Source organism: Phyllopteryx taeniolatus, chromosome 15 (assembly GCF_024500385.1).
Source record: "Phyllopteryx taeniolatus isolate TA_2022b chromosome 15, UOR_Ptae_1.2, whole genome shotgun sequence".
NCBI classification, from domain to species: domain Eukaryota; kingdom Metazoa; phylum Chordata; class Actinopteri; order Syngnathiformes; family Syngnathidae; genus Phyllopteryx; species Phyllopteryx taeniolatus.
Window position 1 is genome coordinate 6,080,873 of NC_084516.1, and position 17,229 is coordinate 6,098,101.

A 17,229-nucleotide genomic window follows, 5' to 3' on the forward strand; every position below is an offset into this window, starting at 1 on the left:
TGACAATTGTCTTTTTTTTCAATAACAAAAGGTGTATCATCACAGGAATAAACACTTTTTGGTTTGGTTTTGTTTTCTGGGAATATAAGGCGTGTCCGAAAAATTCCGGAACTGGTGTAACAAACACCAAAGTCCAAGTTTTCCTACTCGCTGCAGGCCAGACTTCGGTGCGCGAGAAGAGACGAGGGGACAACTCGGGCCCTGCGTCACCATGACCACACGCTAGCTCACAATGCTCTGAGCATCTGACAGTTCCTGGCCAGCCGAGAAGACCTGGATATCTTTTGTGACGCTAGTCCTGGAACTTGTCTGACAATATGAGTTTTATTTATTTATTTTGAAGGGAATAAAGGCATCTTTTCCATTATAAATGGGATAATATTATGAGAATAAATATTTTTCAAATTCACTCGCTGAACTAAGAATTCAATATCATTTAAATGCGACTTGAAATGGGACAATTACAACTTTATTTTCCATAATTTTACAATTTTTCTAGAGTGCAACTGCTTGTCCTTGAAAACATAAAATAAAATAAGAATTTGTAATCTTAACGCTAAGCCTAAAACAGACAACTTTTTAAAAATTTCCACGGAGGATCACAATCAAAACTGAACATTTATTTTGATTTAATTTTTTTTATTGGAACTTTTGATCTCGTTATGATTTTTTTGTTTTGAGTGACGTCACAACTCGTCATCATCTCGTTCCGCTCGGGACAGACGCTTCGCCGCCTGACGCGCAATAAAGTGCAGATATGCGCGCACGTGGGGCGCCAGGTGAGCAATAAGTGGTCGCGGCTTCAGACGGAGCGCGGCGTGTTTGCTGTCGGTCCCCTCGCTGCACATTAACCAGGCTACATACAAATAAAGACAGGAACCTGATAAACTCTTGACTCAGAGCTGGAGCCATTAAAACAAAAACAAAAAAAGAATCGAGGACAGTTGTTTCCCCCTTTTTTAAAGTCACACACGCCAGTCCAATTAGGACTTTTTTTTGTTGTTGTTGTCGTTGAAGTTTGTTTGTTTACACGCAAATTTGACGCCGGCGTGATCACATTTAAATATCTGTCAATTTGCTTTGAACTGCCCAAGGAGCACACTTGCCGTGGCAATATATTTCATTTGTATAATTCCCAAAATAAGTCTCCGCAGGAACAATTCAAAGCGTTAATGTAGCAATTAAGGTAATTGCCATTGTAGGTGCAACGAAATTAATTCCGGTGACGTAAATGTGTGTAGGAGTTGTTTCAAGTTTTTCTTTAAATGAAGTTTCACTTGCACAAGTGAACAATTATGAGTCTGCATGCGTGGTGTAATATGACACGGATAAGAAAAAAAAAATAAAAAAATGAACATTTCAATGTTTTATTGAAACTTTCAAGAACACGATGTCGATGTTGTAAACTAGACAAAAAATATCCGATACAACATAACCCAATTTAAGAAACACAAACAAAAAAAAAACAAAAAGAAAGAGAGAAAGAAACCTTCATATCATTTTTTTTTTTTAGATTATACGGCACTTTTAACGACCAGGCTTACAAATTTCCATAACAGAAAAAAATAATCCACTTGTTGTCCAACTTTAACACTTGTTTTGCGTTTCTAATAAAAACAAACAAACAAAAAAACCCAACTTATTTTTATTTCATATTTTAAAAAAAGGAGGCGTTTTCAAGCCATTGGTGGGGTGCGTTCGCTGTCGCCTTTTTCCATTCGTTGAAAAGAGGAACACACGCGCGGACGACACGTGAAAAATACAATGGCACATGAGTGTGAGTAACTAGTTGAGTGGATATTAAGGGAGGATTAAAATCCATATTTTAAGATTTTGACAAGAGGGGGCGGATAATAAGTGTCGATGGCAACAAAAGGATAATAGCCACAAACTATCATTACACAGATATATCCACAATAAATTAAGAACAGATCCCTAGGACAAACTACTTTTTATTTACACGCAACAATATGAAATAATTATACATAAATATTTTATATACTCATATGTACATGTCGACTTAATACTACCTTTCTTTTTTTTAATATTTACTTTGAATTTTCTGCTTCCCTTTGCCTGTTGAACATTACTCTTGAGCGGTTTTTTTTCCTGCCCAGAGCAGTTTTTGAATTAAAAAACAAACAAAAAAAATTATATAAACCCGATTCCAATTAAAGAGATATGATTGCGTTATATTAAAAAAAACAACAACAAATATTTTCCTCCACTGTTTTTTTTAAAGAACATTCACGATTAGGAGGATGATGATGATGATGATGAGGAAGAGGTCATGCAACTTTTTTTTTTTTTTTGGCCAATTCGTTAAAATTGAAATTGTACAAGAAAATACAGCAGTCTTTTAAAGGTAGGTTATGTTCACTGGTAGTGGAAATCAAAAGGTGTAAATTCAGAGTGCATATTGGGAAGTAATAACAAAAACAAATAATAACAATAATAAAAAAAAAAAAAAAAAAAAAACCCATAACATTTCGTCGTGTACTATGCAGTTAGGAGACAGCAGCAACTTAAATTCGTTAAGTCTCACCCATATGACCACTTTTCAGTTTCAATACTTGTACGGTATTCCCCCCGCCCGCCCAAAAAAAAGAAAAAGAAAAAGAAAGACAGGTTAAGTGTTGTTTTTTTAATTTAAAACGAAAAAAAAATACATATCAGATGTGAATTAAACCAAAGTGCATTTCAGAAACTAACACATGTTTCTTGTTTTGAATTTTCTCTCCTTTTTTAAAATAAACAAACAAAAAACAAAAAACCTGCTATGAACAAAGTCCTCCTGTTCTCTTTCAAGATATTTGGGTCGCCTTGAAAATGAAAGGAGAAATGAAAAAAAAGAAGAGTGTGAGGGATGGAGGAGGGGGCGGGGCGTCCCCCCACCCCACACCCCACCCCACCTTAGGGCGACCCGCTTCTTGACCTGTCCTGGTTGGAGTCCAGCCCGCTGACGAGGCGCTGGATGCTCTGCAGCTCGGTGGCGCCCTCCTTCTCCGCGCACAATTTGGGCGACACCGAGCGGCTGGTCACCTCCGACGTGGAGTCGAGGGCCGACACCGGGCTGGCCGGAACCAGCACGTCCCCCTTCAGGTCGGCCCCCAGGGGGGCCATGGCCGAGGCGGCGGCGGTGAGGAGGGTGCTGTCAGGTACCGTCATGGGCAGCGAGTAGGGGTTGTACCTGAGCCGGGGCCGCACCGCGTTCAGGAAGGGGTGCCGGTGCACCGAGGACGACGACGAGGCGGCGGCCGCGGAGGAGGCCGCTGCGGCCGCCGCCATGTACGTGTAGGGGTAGGGGAAGAGACTTCCGAAGGGGGACATGGCCAGACCCTGAAAGCCACAAAGAAAAACGGAGTTTTGACACTATGTTGCACTCTTCCCACGCGAAAGAAGTGGACTGGCAAAAAAAAAAAGACAATTATAACTGCTAAATACAGTCCAAATATTGCCATATAAAGCAAAGCTTTCTAAAAATGTGGTCAGCGGGAGCTCGCTGTTAAAAAATAGAAATACAATTTTCAACGTTTTGCATCATGCAATACAAGAAAACATATTGGAATGGATCTTATAAACTATAGAATAAGTTTCTTTAAAAAGTTGTTTTAATCCATTTACAGCACTTTTCATGTACAATACAGTTCAGTTGTATTTCACTTTTAAGTCATTAGAATGAAGGCTGTAGCTATTGAAAAAGCCCATTTAAACAAACAAACAAAATCCAGTTGCAGTACTTTTTTCTTTTTACTTTTCATTGTACAGTGCATATTTTAAAGTGTACAGTTCAGTTGTATTTAACTTTTAAGTACGTATTAGAATGAAGCTTGTAGCTATGAAAAAAGCCTATTTACACTTTTTATTACAGTAATATATATATATATTTTACTTTAACAGTCCAGTACATTTTTAAAGTACACTTCAGCTGTATTGAACCTTTGAGTACAGTCAAATTAATTTGCACGTTATCTTTAAGAACTGCTTGCCTTTTAAACATTTAAGTATCAATCTAATTGACCTTTTGCTGTAAATACATTTTAATTGAATCATTAACTAACTACTGTTTTTGTCCTTTTCCTATGTTTAACGTTGGTCATTATGGTGCTACTTGGAGAGTATTTTATGAGGTGGTACTCGGTGTTAAAAAAAAAAAAGAAAGGTTAACCACAGATTTAGAGCATTCATTTGCAGAAAATAAAACATGGTCAACGCCCCCCCCCCCCCCAACCCGCCTTTTAGTGGTCTCCTAATTTTCAAGTCAGCATATCAAATACAAACTGCTATCAATAAAATAGAAGAAAACAAAATACACGTTAAACAATATTGATCCGATGTGAAGATTATTGACAGTTCTGCATAAAAAGCCAAGTTTGTGGAGGAGGAACATAAAAATGCACGAGGTCACCGCATATTAGCTCTCATGCTGCGTTCAAAATCATTCTCATCGGTGGTTCGCAAACTTTTTACCCCAAGTCCCACCTCCAAAAAGTACTTGGCTGTCCAAGTCCCACCATAATGTCCAACATCTAAATACAGTAGCGTAGTAGTGTGCATCAAAAATGAGGCAGAGGTTTTATTCCTAAAAGGTATTTGTATTAATGTAAACCTCTGTAACATTATGTACATATTGAACATGAACACTGCGCTTATAGGAAAAAACAAAACAAAATGGTACTTACATAAGGAATCAATTAAAATGCATTGCACATTAAAGTCAAATAAAAAATGTTATCTGAATAAATATTTGGAAACAAACAGTTCTTTGAAATTAAATGCCACTGTACCGTATTAAAAGTGAAAAACAACTGAACTGTGCTTGACAATATTGTACGGGATTTTAAAAAAACAAAAAAAAAAACAAAGTTGAAACCACTGTAACATTATGCACAGTTTAACAATTTAAGAAGTAATTCTTTTGAAGACCACAAGAGGGAGGCCACGTACCGCAACGAGTGGTGCTTGTAACACACTTTGAGAATCACTGCGCCATATAGCACGCTACAGTGAGTTTAACATAGTGCTGTTTCAATGTGTACAATTACTTGAAAAGAAGTGAACAATAAGGCTCACGAGATGAGTGTTTCTCGAAGTGTGGTAGTTGAATGTGGTCTCCCTCTAGTGGCTTCCAAAAGAATCACTGCCTTACACTTCAGTTGTATTTACCGTTCAAAATTCAACACATTTGCATTTACTCTTTAAGAAGTGTTGGTTTTGGAACATTTATATAGCTGTCTTTTTTTGAATGTATTTTTCTATTTATTCAACATTTATTACGGAAGGTCCTCCCACTGACGTGGATTGGGTACGTTGTAATTATGTGACAGCAGATGTCATTCACGTAGTGTTTCTAAAGTATTTTTCATCTGACTGATAAATCAACTACCGTCCACTATATAAAAGTCCTGCGCCCTCTAGCCTATCCCTAGTTACACAGTCTGAGGAAAACCATAATTACAATGTGGTCCGCAACAAAAATGAATTTGACACCCACTGACACAATGTATTGTGATCCAGTACAAGAGCATTTTCTAGCTTTTTGTGAATAGTGTAGATGGAAATTGAGTGGAATCAATGGAACACAATTTTCAAAATTGTAGGTTCATCCCAAAAAATAAAGTGCCTTAATGTTTTTAAGAAACAAATCAAGTTTTATGATGACTAAGTTGAATTTCTAAGCTCAAAAGTGCAATTTCCCCAGTTAAACTTCCAATGCGAATGTATAGAAAATTTAGGTGGAGGTGTTCAGTATCTCTACTTTCGGGGCTCCAGACATGACACCAGGGAAACATTTGTCAATTTTGGCCACGAAATATCAACTAGTGGTCACGGATTATGTATAATGTGTGCACAAAATGCTCATGTTTGACCCTGAATTAGTTAATAGTGTGCACCCTGAATGAAAATGAATAGAAATGCTGGTTAAGCAAAGAGGACATCTCATATTACAATTTCCAGCAAAGGTAGTATTTCCATTTGCTTACCCAGACCTCCAAGTTGTTCATGGGAGTGATATGAAATCCCCAATTAGTATTTTGTGCACACGTTTTACCTAATTTGGGGCCACGAATTAGCATTTAATATATCATGGCCACAATTTAAATTCCTGGCCACTCTCCGTCGTCATGTCTAGGGCGATGTAAGTTGAGATACTGAATACTTCCACCAAGGAAAATCAAAACCACAGATACTCACTTACTGCATATGTCTCAAGTTCATTATTAAGAGTAATGCATGCACCAGCATTTTCAATTAAAAATTTCCTTGGCATATGCCACACCCTGCCACAATGTTTTCTGGAAATCAGATCAAGATTATAATTTTTTTTGCCTCATAAAAAGGGATAAAGTTTAATAGAAACTCGATAAAAATCTGATTTTAGATTGCTAGTTTTTTTGACGAGTAAAATGGCACAGGCTTTGCGGAAATTTGATTTAAATTAGACATCAGACCAATAGAATTTCCCTCTTTAATATAAGGGCACAAAGTGTTATGGAAATTGGATAACCAACAGCTATCGGATGAATATTTTTTTCCCTGCCTAATACAAACCCAGATTCCAATGTTGGAACGTTATTCAAACCATAAATAAAAACAAAATAGAATGAGTTGCAATTTTTTTTTTCATCCTATATTCAATTGAACACTACAAAGTAAAGATATTTAATGTTCAAAGTGATAAACTTTGTTTTTTTGGGTAAATATTCACTCATTTTGAATTTGATGCCTGCAGCAAGTTCAAAAAAAAGTTGGCCTTTCCTTTTAACAACATTAAATAAGATTTTGGGAACTGAGGACACTAATTCTTGAAGCTTTGTAGATGGAATTCGTTCCCATTCTTGCTTGATGTACAGCTTCAGCTGTTCAACAGTCCGGGGTCTCTGTTGTCGTATCTTGCGCTTCATAATGCGCCACACATTTTCAATGGGGGACAGGTCTGGACTGCTGGCAGGCCGGTCTAGTACCCGCACTCTTTTACTCCGAAGCCACGCTGTTGTAAGACGTGCAGAATGCGTGTTGGCATTGTCTTGCTGAAATAAGCAGGGATGTCCCTCATATAAGACATTGCTTGGATGGCAGCATATGCTGCTCCAAAACCTGTAAACACTGTGGGTACTTACACATCCCCCATATCATGACAGATGCTGTCTATTTTATTTTATTTATTTATTTTTTTTGATGGTCCTTTTCATGTTTGGCCTGGAGGACAGAATGTCCACGATTTCCCCCCAAAATTTGAAATGTTGACTCGTCAGACCACAGCACACTTTTCCACTTTGCGTCAGTCCATCACAGATGAGCTCGAGCCCAGAGAAGCGGTTGTGCGTTTCTGGTTGTTGTTGACGTTTTGTCTTTTGCTTTACATGTTAGAGTTTTAACTTGCATTTTTAAATGTAGCGACGAGCTGTTATAACTTACAATAGTTTTCTCAAATGTTCACCAAGTGGTGAACCTCGCCCCATCCTTGCCTCTAAACAACTGAGCCTTTCGGGGATGCACCTTTTATAGCCAATCATGATTAATCATACCTGTTTCCAATTAACCTGTGGAATGTTCCAAACATGTGTTTTTTGAGCAATCCTCAACTTTCCCAGTCTTTTGTCCCCCCCTAACCCAGCTGTTTTGGAATGTTTTGCAGGCATCAAATTCAAAATGAGAGAATATTTGCAAAACAAACAAAAACCTAACATTCCTCAGTTGGAACAGTAAATATTTTGTTTTTGTCGTGTATTCAATTGGATATAGATTGAAAAGGATTTGCAAAACATTGTATTCTCTTTTTACTTACGTTTTAAACAACATGCCACCTTCATTGGAATTGGGGTTTGTATAATGGCACAAAGGTTTCTGGAAATTGTCTGGAAGTCAGATTAAAAACAGATATTAAGTCTTTGCTTATTTATATATCCCCCCCCCCCCCCTCCTAATATAATGGCACAAGGTTTTCTGGATATCGTGTTAAAATCCAATATCAGAGAAACTGCCAAGGTGACCTCCGCCAAGGCAGAACAGTGCTTAGTAAATGTTCCTTGAAATGTAGACCAAAGTGAAAGATAAATTCCCAAATGTCATATGAACTAACACGGCAATCCTCCGCCACATACACAATCCTAATTTTGTGCACCTTTGTAGAATAGATATCCTTCTCCTCCTCAATTTTGTAATTCATGTCAAACAAAACCCGCTTGTCTCAGAGTGTTGACAACACAAATCCTGCATCTCGCACCTTTTGTGGAGGTGTTTTCCTTGGACCGCGACATTGTACGTCCCACCCTCTGCTAAGTGTGGTGGAAATCTATTAAGTAGTTTCAGTTAGCACATAAACGAAGTCATTATACTGTCTTTGGCAACGTCAGTATAATTTCACAGTTAGCGACAATGCATTACCTCCCTGCCCGGTTGCTTCTTTGTCAAATGATGAGTACAGTTCCAATAAATCCCAACAGGAGAAAGCTCGAAGTTAAGCTTCAGTAACGAAATGAAGCATCCGTTATTTAGCACAGTGTGCTGTTAAATGAGAAGTTTGCAATTAATTTAACCATTATTTAAAAGAACAAAAAAAACTTTTTTTTGGTCATATTTGTTAAAATTGTCATTTTGATTTGACGGTAGTTCATGACAAATATGATCGGTGATTTATTTTTTATTTTTTTGGATATACAAGAAGCCATCACGCACAAGGAAAAACAACCAGTCAGAGACAAAAGGCGTACTTTACGAGGTGTCAATCATTTATCGTGCACTCGCAGCCTTGCGCTGACCCATAACCTCGGAAAAGCACCTTAATCGTCATGGAGTGTTACTATAACACAAAATGTTATCAGTTTGATGTTTCATTTATTTTATTGCAACGTCGTGGTCTCGCAATAGGTCATGACTGCTGTCTCTGATTGCTTGTTTTTCTCGGGTGCGGTGGTTTCTTGTAATATACTCTGCTATCGAGTCATAGTGACTGTTTTAACAAATATCGCCCCCGCCCAAAAAAATGATATATTTTTTTTAAAAAGCGCAAGCCGGCCTTTGAAGTTGATGACTTGCGGTTAGGCTCAATCAGCATTGCATGCTCACAAATCATAAAATTATTATTTTTTAAATTGACAATGGAGGGCTGCTCACCGCATTATAGCTCACCTGTGCCGATTTCCATCTTTTATTTTTACATCCCTGGCGGGTCTCAAACCCGCGACCCCAAGCAGCTTTCCAGACTGAGCGGCCGATTCGTGGAAATTGCGGTTGTGCTAAATGTATAATCCGACTCTCATAATCCGTAAATTGCAGATGTGTGTACACTTTTGATTGTTTTCCACTCACATAATCCTCAAATTGCACATGTGTACGCTGTTTTGTTGCCAACGCTTCTTAATCAGCATCCAGAGCTCCACGCCAGCCAAGAGGAAGCAATACTGTCATAGTAGTAGTCAGTAGTGTTATTGAACGTATAGGGATTAAAACCACTCCGCTTTGATTGCGTCAGTCTTTTTCCTTCATGCGCTTGGAGGCGAAGGGGGTCAAAATTGGACCGGTGGAATCCAGCCGTTGAAGGGTTAGTTTAGGGGGCGGGGGGTGGGGGCATGCACTAACAGCCTTGCCCCCGGGCAACTGCGGCAGCTTGTACGCCACTGCATGTGTGGATCAAAACAAAGTTGTGTGCTGCCGTCTGGAGAGTCGCACATTTATTATTATTATTATTTTTAAATCAATCAGCAGGTATTAACACCCCCAAAGGTTAACACAGACACACACACACCGAGCAAAACGGCGTCCTGTAACCGAGTATCAGCACAACCGGGCGAGCTCCCTGCAGCAGCAGCAGCAGCGGCGGCGTTGTAAACAGCTTTGCCTAAGTTGGAGAATTTCTAATACGTCTTAAAATTCCTCACGTCTGCACTCGAGCGAGACGCCTTGACGACGTGTCGGACGATAAACATGGCCAACTGACACGTTACCTGCTTCTAATGTTTGGCGGCCATGTTGTTTGTGCATATATTTTGCATGATGAAGACAGTGACCTTGTATTGAATCACATGTACCTAATACGGCTGCCTGTGAGCGTCATTTAAGTTTCAGAACGCAAATGTATCTAATATGATACATTCGCTTGCGTTATTAAACATATATAGTTCCCCCCCCGGCCCCCAATTCATCACTTGCACTGGTTCACAATACATAGTCAGTGTACTTGCACGACTGTTATGAGTGTCATTTAAATGTCACTATGTATTTATCTGATGCGTTCTTTTGCAGTATGGACCATATAAAGTCATAACTCATCTCTTGGGTTTTTGGATCGCAGTACAGTATGTCAGTACCTCCACTCTTTGCCCACGAGTGTCATTCTTGATTTATTATTCATTATTTGAATATTTTGACGGGTGAGCGGAAGCTTTTGCTTGCATGCGTTCGTCACCGCGCTTGGAATGTCTCCATGTGTTGTGTTGGATCTTATTATTATTCCGGAGTGCAGGTGCACCCAATCACGTGGCCCACGAGATAACTCAGAACATTGTTGACACGGAAGCGACATGAAAGCACGTGCTCATATGGTGTTGTTGTTACCTGCGAGGCCAGGACGTGTTGCTGCAGATGGAAGGGCAGGCCCGGAGCCCCCGTCAGGCTCTGAGGGGAGGACGCCATGCTGCTGGTGTCCACCGCGGCCACCCCTCCCGTGGACACGGCGGCCAGTAGGGGGCCCATGCCCGCGGCCATGTTTGAGAAGGCGCCGCCCATGTTGAACTGACCCGGGTGGAGGAGGAACGGGTGCGCGCCTCCCAAGTGGTTGAAAAACTGCTGTCCGGTCAGGCCGCTGGGAAATCCGAAGTTGGGCACGTGGCCGTGATGGCCTTGCATGTGCGCGCCGTCCGTCTGCACAGTCAAAGGCACGAAGGCGTCCTTGCCCGGCGGCCGGCTCTCGTCCTCCTTGGCCGGGTCCAGGCTCGGGCTCTTCGCGTCCTCCCCGGAGCGAGTGGTGCTGGAGATGACGGTGATGGGGCTCTGTCGAGAGTCCGCCCGGCCTCGCTCAGTCCTCGGGCTGCCGTCGCGGGTGCGGCCGGGGGGGTCGCCTCCTCCCCCGAACAGGTGGCCCTTGGCCGGGCTGGCCTCGTGCTCTTTGCCGTCCTCCGTGGTGGTGGAGATCTTGCTGGAGTCGGGACCGTCTTTGACGTGGCCGTCTTTGCTCTCGTCGTCGCTGTCCTCGTCGCTGTCGCAAAAGTCTGCACCCGACCCCCCCAAAAAACAACTTTTACACCTCGCTCAGTTTAGAATCAAAGCTGGCGAGGCCTAAGCGAACTCAGCACCTGCTGAATAGTCATCGGATAATTGGTTAGGTCTAAAACTACGTCAAAATACTTTCGAGACATCATTTTTCCACGTTTTTCTTTCAAAAAATATTATAGTCAACGTGATTTGGGTTTATTTGCTTGACGTTATTGTTCATTTCATTTAATCCTCAGTGTTGTTGCACTTTATTGTTGTTCTTGCATTGCAAATTCTTTTTTGCACATTGCTGTTTTTTTTTTTTTTTTTTTACCCAAATTTAAGCACAACAACAACAACAACAATAAACGCATCGTACACTGGTTTATATTGATTACTTTTAATATTCCTAGATATTCAATACCCCACTTTGTGCTCCCAATGTTGTCTACATCCTTGTCGTGTATATATATATTTTTTTTACTTTTTACATTGACTCATTGTAAGGGATAATTTGCAGAAACAGAGGGCCCGATGGAGGCGTGAGTCAAGGTTTCATAATAATAACCATGATCAAAAATGATCTTGAGTGGAATTACACTCGCACCCTTTTTTTTTTGTCGTTGCATGTTAGTTGAACGGTTTTTTATTACCTGTTTCTCATATTTTAGCACCACGATTCCAAATATTCGAAACCTCTTCTCAGCATGAGTTGGAAGTTAATTTCATACTTTTCCGATATTGTCCACAGCGGAAAATAAACAGGCAGAAACGCGATAAAGCTGTTCGATTATGGGCGTTCAAGTGTACCTAATGTTGTGTCCCACGAGCGAAATTTCAACTCATTATAAATTCATCTATAAATATCTAACATGAAGCCTTAGCTTGCATAAAGTTATTTTTCATCCATCGCTTGTATTGAAGTCCAGTGTACCTAATTTTGTGGTAATGAATCACAAATGTCCAGGTGTACCTAATGTCACTTTTATTTTTGTTTTTGCATATTTACGTATTTATAAGATACATATATACAGACTTTCAAACATGCATGGGCGCAATGTTGGACGGTACTCTCTTGCAGTTGGATCGTACTAGAATGCGCAGTTGGTTAGTATGATTGCAATATAGAATCAAAATCATAACTTGTCAACCAGTTCACATCAAACCCGAGCCAAAAAAAAAAAAAAAAAAAACTCCTATACATTTAATGACGTCACAATCAAGGTCGATTTGGAACACGTTTACCCTTACAACTTTTTAATACTGCAGCATGCGCAGTAGAGCTTTCACGAACAGTTCTTACGCATTTCTTTTAACGTTGTGCATATTTAAGGATGCAAAAGTTGTTTCATATATGTCCAAGATTTTTTTTTTTTTTTTTTTTTACTGACTGGCACACTTGAATGACCCCCATATACTGTAGAAAACCGCCCACACACTAAATAAACAAACAAACAGAAAAACAACAACAACCCTAATCTCGCCACTTTCCCCAAATGCTCGCGCGCGCCTGAGTACCTTTCAGGTGCGGAGGCCCCACGGTGGCCACTGCAGGGGGGGAGGCCTGACCGAAGCACTTGAAGGGGGCCTGCTCCCCGGAGGAGTCGTCCGAAGCTCCGTTCTCCTTCTTCTGCTGCTCCTCGTACGAGCGGATGGACTGCAGGGCCAACTGCTTCCTGCGCACGCAAACGCAATTCCGTTGTCATATTCCCGCAAAACCAACCGAACAACGACAATTTAAAAACAAAAAAAACAAAAAAAAGACGTGGCGAACACAGAGCTGCGTTACCATGGCCACCAATGCCACACATCCATTTCTCCTCATATTTGAGCAATAAATCCCTGCTTGTGAGTGTGCTGGTAATAAAAGCGAGGTAATTAATTAAATGTGCTCTAGATAGAGCAGCAGCTTTTTTTTTTTTTTTTTTTTTTTTAAACAGCGTGCAGTGTGCCTGCCTGGTTAAAGAGAGCAACATCCCCCCCGAGGGTCGATTTTGACGCTTTGACGCGTTTTGAATCCAACTAATACGATTATTATTTGTTGTTGTTGCTGCTTACCTCTTTTCCCGTCGACCGTTGCCGGTGTCACGGAAGCCTTTGGCGAATGGGTTGTGGTCGATTTTAAGCTGAGTTATCTGCAAAAAAAAAAAAAAAAGGCGTTTTAATTCAATGTTTTAGTTTTTTTATGGACAACACTTTAAAGCGCCGAAACGTGGAACGCTGCCACTTTTTTTTTTGGGGGGGGGGGGGGGGGGGGGGGGAGGAGGGGGCGGGGCTAAACAATATATTAAAAAAAGCACAGCCATAAAATATAAACAGGCATACAAGCCCAAAGGCTCCAACAAGCGTGTTTTCCATGTGCCTTTTTTCTTTTTATTTCCCTACCAACCTCCTCCATGTGCGAGACATTGCAAACTAGTATGATTGTTTGTCGGGATCATTTTGAAAAAAAAAAAAAATACATATTTGAATCTATATATTTGATTTCATGTATCCCCACGGACACACACCCATACACAAATGCAAGCAGAGAGCGTATAGTGTGACACGAAAAGCCTTTTCTCTTTCTCCATTCATGCGCAGAGCGTTGCCCTTCTTCTTTTTTTTTTTTGCTCCCATTTCTCAACCTCCCCCAACCTTTTTTTTTATTATTATTATTTGCACATGCAGAGAGAGCGAGAGTGCATGTGTGTGTACGAGCGTCCATGTGTGTGCGACTACCAAATCCCTTCCACGTGATTTAAATGTAAAAAAAAAAAAAAGAAAAAAAAAGCAGGGTAACCTGTGCAACATTCCTTTCCACAGCAAGTCTTTCATATTTTATGACAACAAACTGAATGCACGCGAATGAATGAATGCATGCAACAAGCAAGCAGTGGGGGCATTTGTGTGTGTGTGTGTGTGTGTGTGTTGTTCCTTTTGATTCCTATTTGTTTACCTTGTCGTTCTGATAAGCAGTCACCGCGATGAAGTCGGTCTCGGGGAACACGTAAGTCCGAAAGGTGCTGTAGGGCAGCTTAAGGATGTCGTTGGCCCTCACGATGTGAAAGCGGGGCTGATATTTATGCATGGAGTTCAAAATGGTCTGCAAACACACAAGCGAAACCCCCCCCGCAAAAAAAAATATGTCAACACCCCTTGCCGTGCTCATGAAAACCAGAATCCTGTGGAACAAACAAGTTGCATTAGATGCAAATTGATTATTTAAAAAAAACAAAAAACTAAATGGATCAAATCACATTTCAGAAAGTTTTGATTTGTAAATTCGAGTGAAACGCTTCCAATATCTACAGTCATCAATAACATCTAATAATTTTGCCTCGTCGTGTAGTCACAATAAGGTAACCACAATATTAGAATAAGCAAGAAATACATCCGGTATAATATTTTTCAATTCATTCTTATATGTTGGACCAAAAAAAATAACTTTCCATTATTATCCCTGTAAAGGCAGACTTGTTGATTTGAGGAGCCCCCACACGTTTAGTAATTGTAATATTTTGGGTGTGTATCATGTGAAAATTGCTGCAAAAATACTGATAATGCGGCGACTATAGTGATTGTTTTCAGCTGCTTCTTCTTCCATGAATTTATTATTTGCAAAACCACGTCAACTGATTCTCATTAGATTGTGCTGGTGTACTTAATAATGTGGCTGGTGCTTCGAGGCTCTAAATCAATTAAATGATCATATGCAAAAAGCACGTGAACTGATTCATGAGATTTGTGTTTTTTTTTGGGGGGGGGTTTTTTTTTTTTTGGGCTGCTGTGCCTAATATTGTGGCTCAAAATATACACAACAACAGCACGTTTTCATAGCGTAGTCATGCACGAGGGCGAATTGTACTTCACATATTATGAGAATACATGATTGTGCAAAATAAAAATAAAGGTAGGAAAATAGTAAAATGGACATACATTAGTGGAACTTACAAATCCATGCTTGTCGGAGATGTTGTTGGTGAGCTTGAGCTTGTGGAAGTTGACCACCTTGGACATCCACTGCTCGCCCGTGGCGGGGCTGTCCGGGTGGATGTACATCCTCTTCGGCATCTCCGGGTCGGCCTTGCCCGCCACCATCCAGCGGGAGTTGTGGAACTTGTACCTGCAGTCGTCGGCCGCCACGATATCCATCAGGAGAATGTACTTGGCCTTCTTGTCCAGGCCCGTGCACCTCACTTTGAAGGGGGGGAACATCCGCCTTGACGCCCAAAACACATTTGGGGTAGGGGGCATTTAATATCAAAGAAAACGTTTGGGATAGCATGGTTTTGAAAAACAAAACAAAACAAATATATATGGCTCGATTTAAGACGGACGAGTTGATGCATTCCCAAGGAAGCAGCAGCAGCAGCAGCAGCAGCCATTATTTCAAAGGAGTAGGACGACACACACACACACACACACACACACACACACACGATAGAAAGTGGGATCTGTTGGTGTAAAGTTTTAGCAAAATGAATGATGGGATTACAAGGAGAAAAGGAGTGTGTGTGTACATAAAGCTTTAGTGCAGGGGCTTAATTACTGCAGGACAAATCCCCCCCCCCCCTTTAAATGATTGAACGCATTAAAGGTGGCTTGTATTAATTGACTGAATTCTAATTTAGGTGTGTCGCGGAGAAACTTTTATGAAATTATCCCTCCTTTCCCAAATATAATTTTTTTTTTTTTGCAGTTCTAATCTGGATTTTTTTTTGGGGGGAGGGGGGGGTGGTGGTGGTGGTGGGGGGGTCCGCTATCATCCAGCTTTAAAGCGCATGCAGTTCCAACTGATTTCGAAGCGAGAGACCCGGACTCCATTCCGTTTTCTGTAAACCCGAGACTAGCACGTCGACTTTTCCACTCTATGGAACATCATTGACATTGAAAAGCAGCCGGAGAGCGAGCTTCACCTTCCGGATTTGGTGATCACCATCTCGGTGCCCCTCTTGTGGAAGAGCTCCCACAGCTCCTTGGCTTCCAGGTGCACTTTGGGGTCGTCCTCCACCTCCTCCTCGGGCTCCAGGCTCTTGAGCGGCCGGAGGTGCGCCGCCGCCGCCGCAGCGGCCGCCGCGGCGGCCTGGTGGCCCAGCGAGGAGAAGTGGAGCCCGGAGTCGGCCGCTCCCCCCATCAGCTGATCCATGATCGGCTTGCTCAGGGCGCCCGGCAGCGAGAGCGAACCGCTGGGGGGCAGCGCCAGAGCCGGGAAGAAGGGCGGCTGGTGGCCCAGCATGGCGCTCATGGCAAATTCCGGACCCCGGTGAGGTATAAACGGATGATATGCCATACTCGAGCCCTGGATGACTGGATCTCTCATCAGGAAGTTCATCCAAAGTGCTTTGCAACCAGTGCGGACGTGGGCTCGGAGTGTTTCGGACTGGGTGCGAAAATCAAGTAGGAGGGGTGGCAAAAGTCCTCCTTCCAACTTGCAGCATCCACCAAAGAGTCCGCTCTTCCTCTTCTTCTTCTTCTGGTTTTGATGTTGTTGTTGTTGTTGTTTTGGGGAGGGAGTTGCGGGGACTTACAAATCAAAAGGCAAAGATGTTCTCCATGAACAAACCAGTTTGCCGCACACAAGCAACCGAACTCGGGCGCGTCACTCAAGTCTACGGCGGTGCATTGTCTCCTCTTCACTGCGTCGCCATTCCCGGTTTAAAGGAGATCAAAAAAAAAAAAAAAAAAAAAAAAAAAAAAGCGAAACAAAACCCACGTCCCTCCTGGCGACGGGTAGCAATATTTTTTTTATTTTTTTTGCGAGTCCTCCCCTCCTTGCAGCTTCCCGTGTCCTGCCTCGACTGGCTCCGCGCTCCCTTGCGCCTTCTTTACGCACGCACGCACACACACGCCGGGCGTCCCCTCGCCTTCACGCGCATTTCTGGGAAGGACGCGTGCGGAGAAACAAGTCGTCCACGGAGCTCGAGAGAGGAGAACGAGCGAGCGAGCGAGCGAGAGAGAGAGAGAGAGAGAGAGAGAGAGAGGAGGAAGAAGAGGAGGAGGAGAGAGAGAGAGAAAGAGTGTGGTAAGGTCCCAGCTCCGTGATTTTCCTAGCGC

The 17,229-nt window shown here is 41.8% G+C and overlaps 1 protein-coding gene and 1 long non-coding RNA gene across 5 annotated transcripts in view; one reads left to right on the forward strand and one right to left on the reverse strand.

Moving 5' to 3' along the window:
• Positions 1–1,594: 1,594 nt before the first annotated feature.
• Positions 1,595–16,823, reverse strand: tbx3a (T-box transcription factor 3a). Of its 2 annotated transcripts, none has more exons than XM_061800287.1 (7): positions 16,092–16,823; positions 15,127–15,394; positions 14,132–14,278; positions 13,252–13,328; positions 12,712–12,869; positions 10,558–11,210; positions 1,595–3,339 (listed from the first exon to the last, which is right to left on the reverse strand). In XM_061800287.1, the coding sequence occupies exons 1-7, from the start codon at positions 16,505–16,507 to the stop codon at positions 2,914–2,916; spliced, it is 2,145 nt and encodes a 714-aa protein (XP_061656271.1). In that variant the 5' UTR covers positions 16,508–16,823; the 3' UTR covers positions 1,595–2,913. The 2 variants fall into 2 exon arrangements, with proteins under 2 accessions (XP_061656271.1, XP_061656270.1); XM_061800286.1 differs by having other exon boundaries at positions 15,112–15,394.
• An 11-nt stretch (positions 16,824–16,834) lies between these two features.
• The window catches only part of LOC133490341 (uncharacterized), a 223,561-nt gene continuing 223,166 nt past the window's right edge, over positions 16,835–17,229 (forward strand). For all 3 annotated transcript variants that reach the window (XR_009792174.1, XR_009792173.1, XR_009792172.1), the window contains exon 1: positions 16,835–17,197. This is a non-coding gene — a long non-coding RNA (uncharacterized LOC133490341). The remainder of the gene's footprint in view (positions 17,198–17,229) is intronic.

What these genes read in the sequence shown, in the direction of transcription:
- tbx3a (XM_061800286.1), bottom strand. Translation starts at nt 16,507, where the DNA reads ATGAACTTCCTGATGAGAGATCCAGTCATCCAGGGCTCGAGTATGGCA. An exon ending in GGGGCCTCCGCACCTGAAAG is followed by an intron (nt 11,211 to 12,711) that starts GTACTCAGGCGC and finishes GGTCGGGTGCAG; the next exon opens with ACTTTTGCGACAGCGACGAG. An exon ending in AACACGTCCTGGCCTCGCAG is followed by an intron (nt 3,340 to 10,557) that starts GTAACAACAACA and finishes TGTGGCTTTCAG; the next exon opens with GGTCTGGCCATGTCCCCCTT.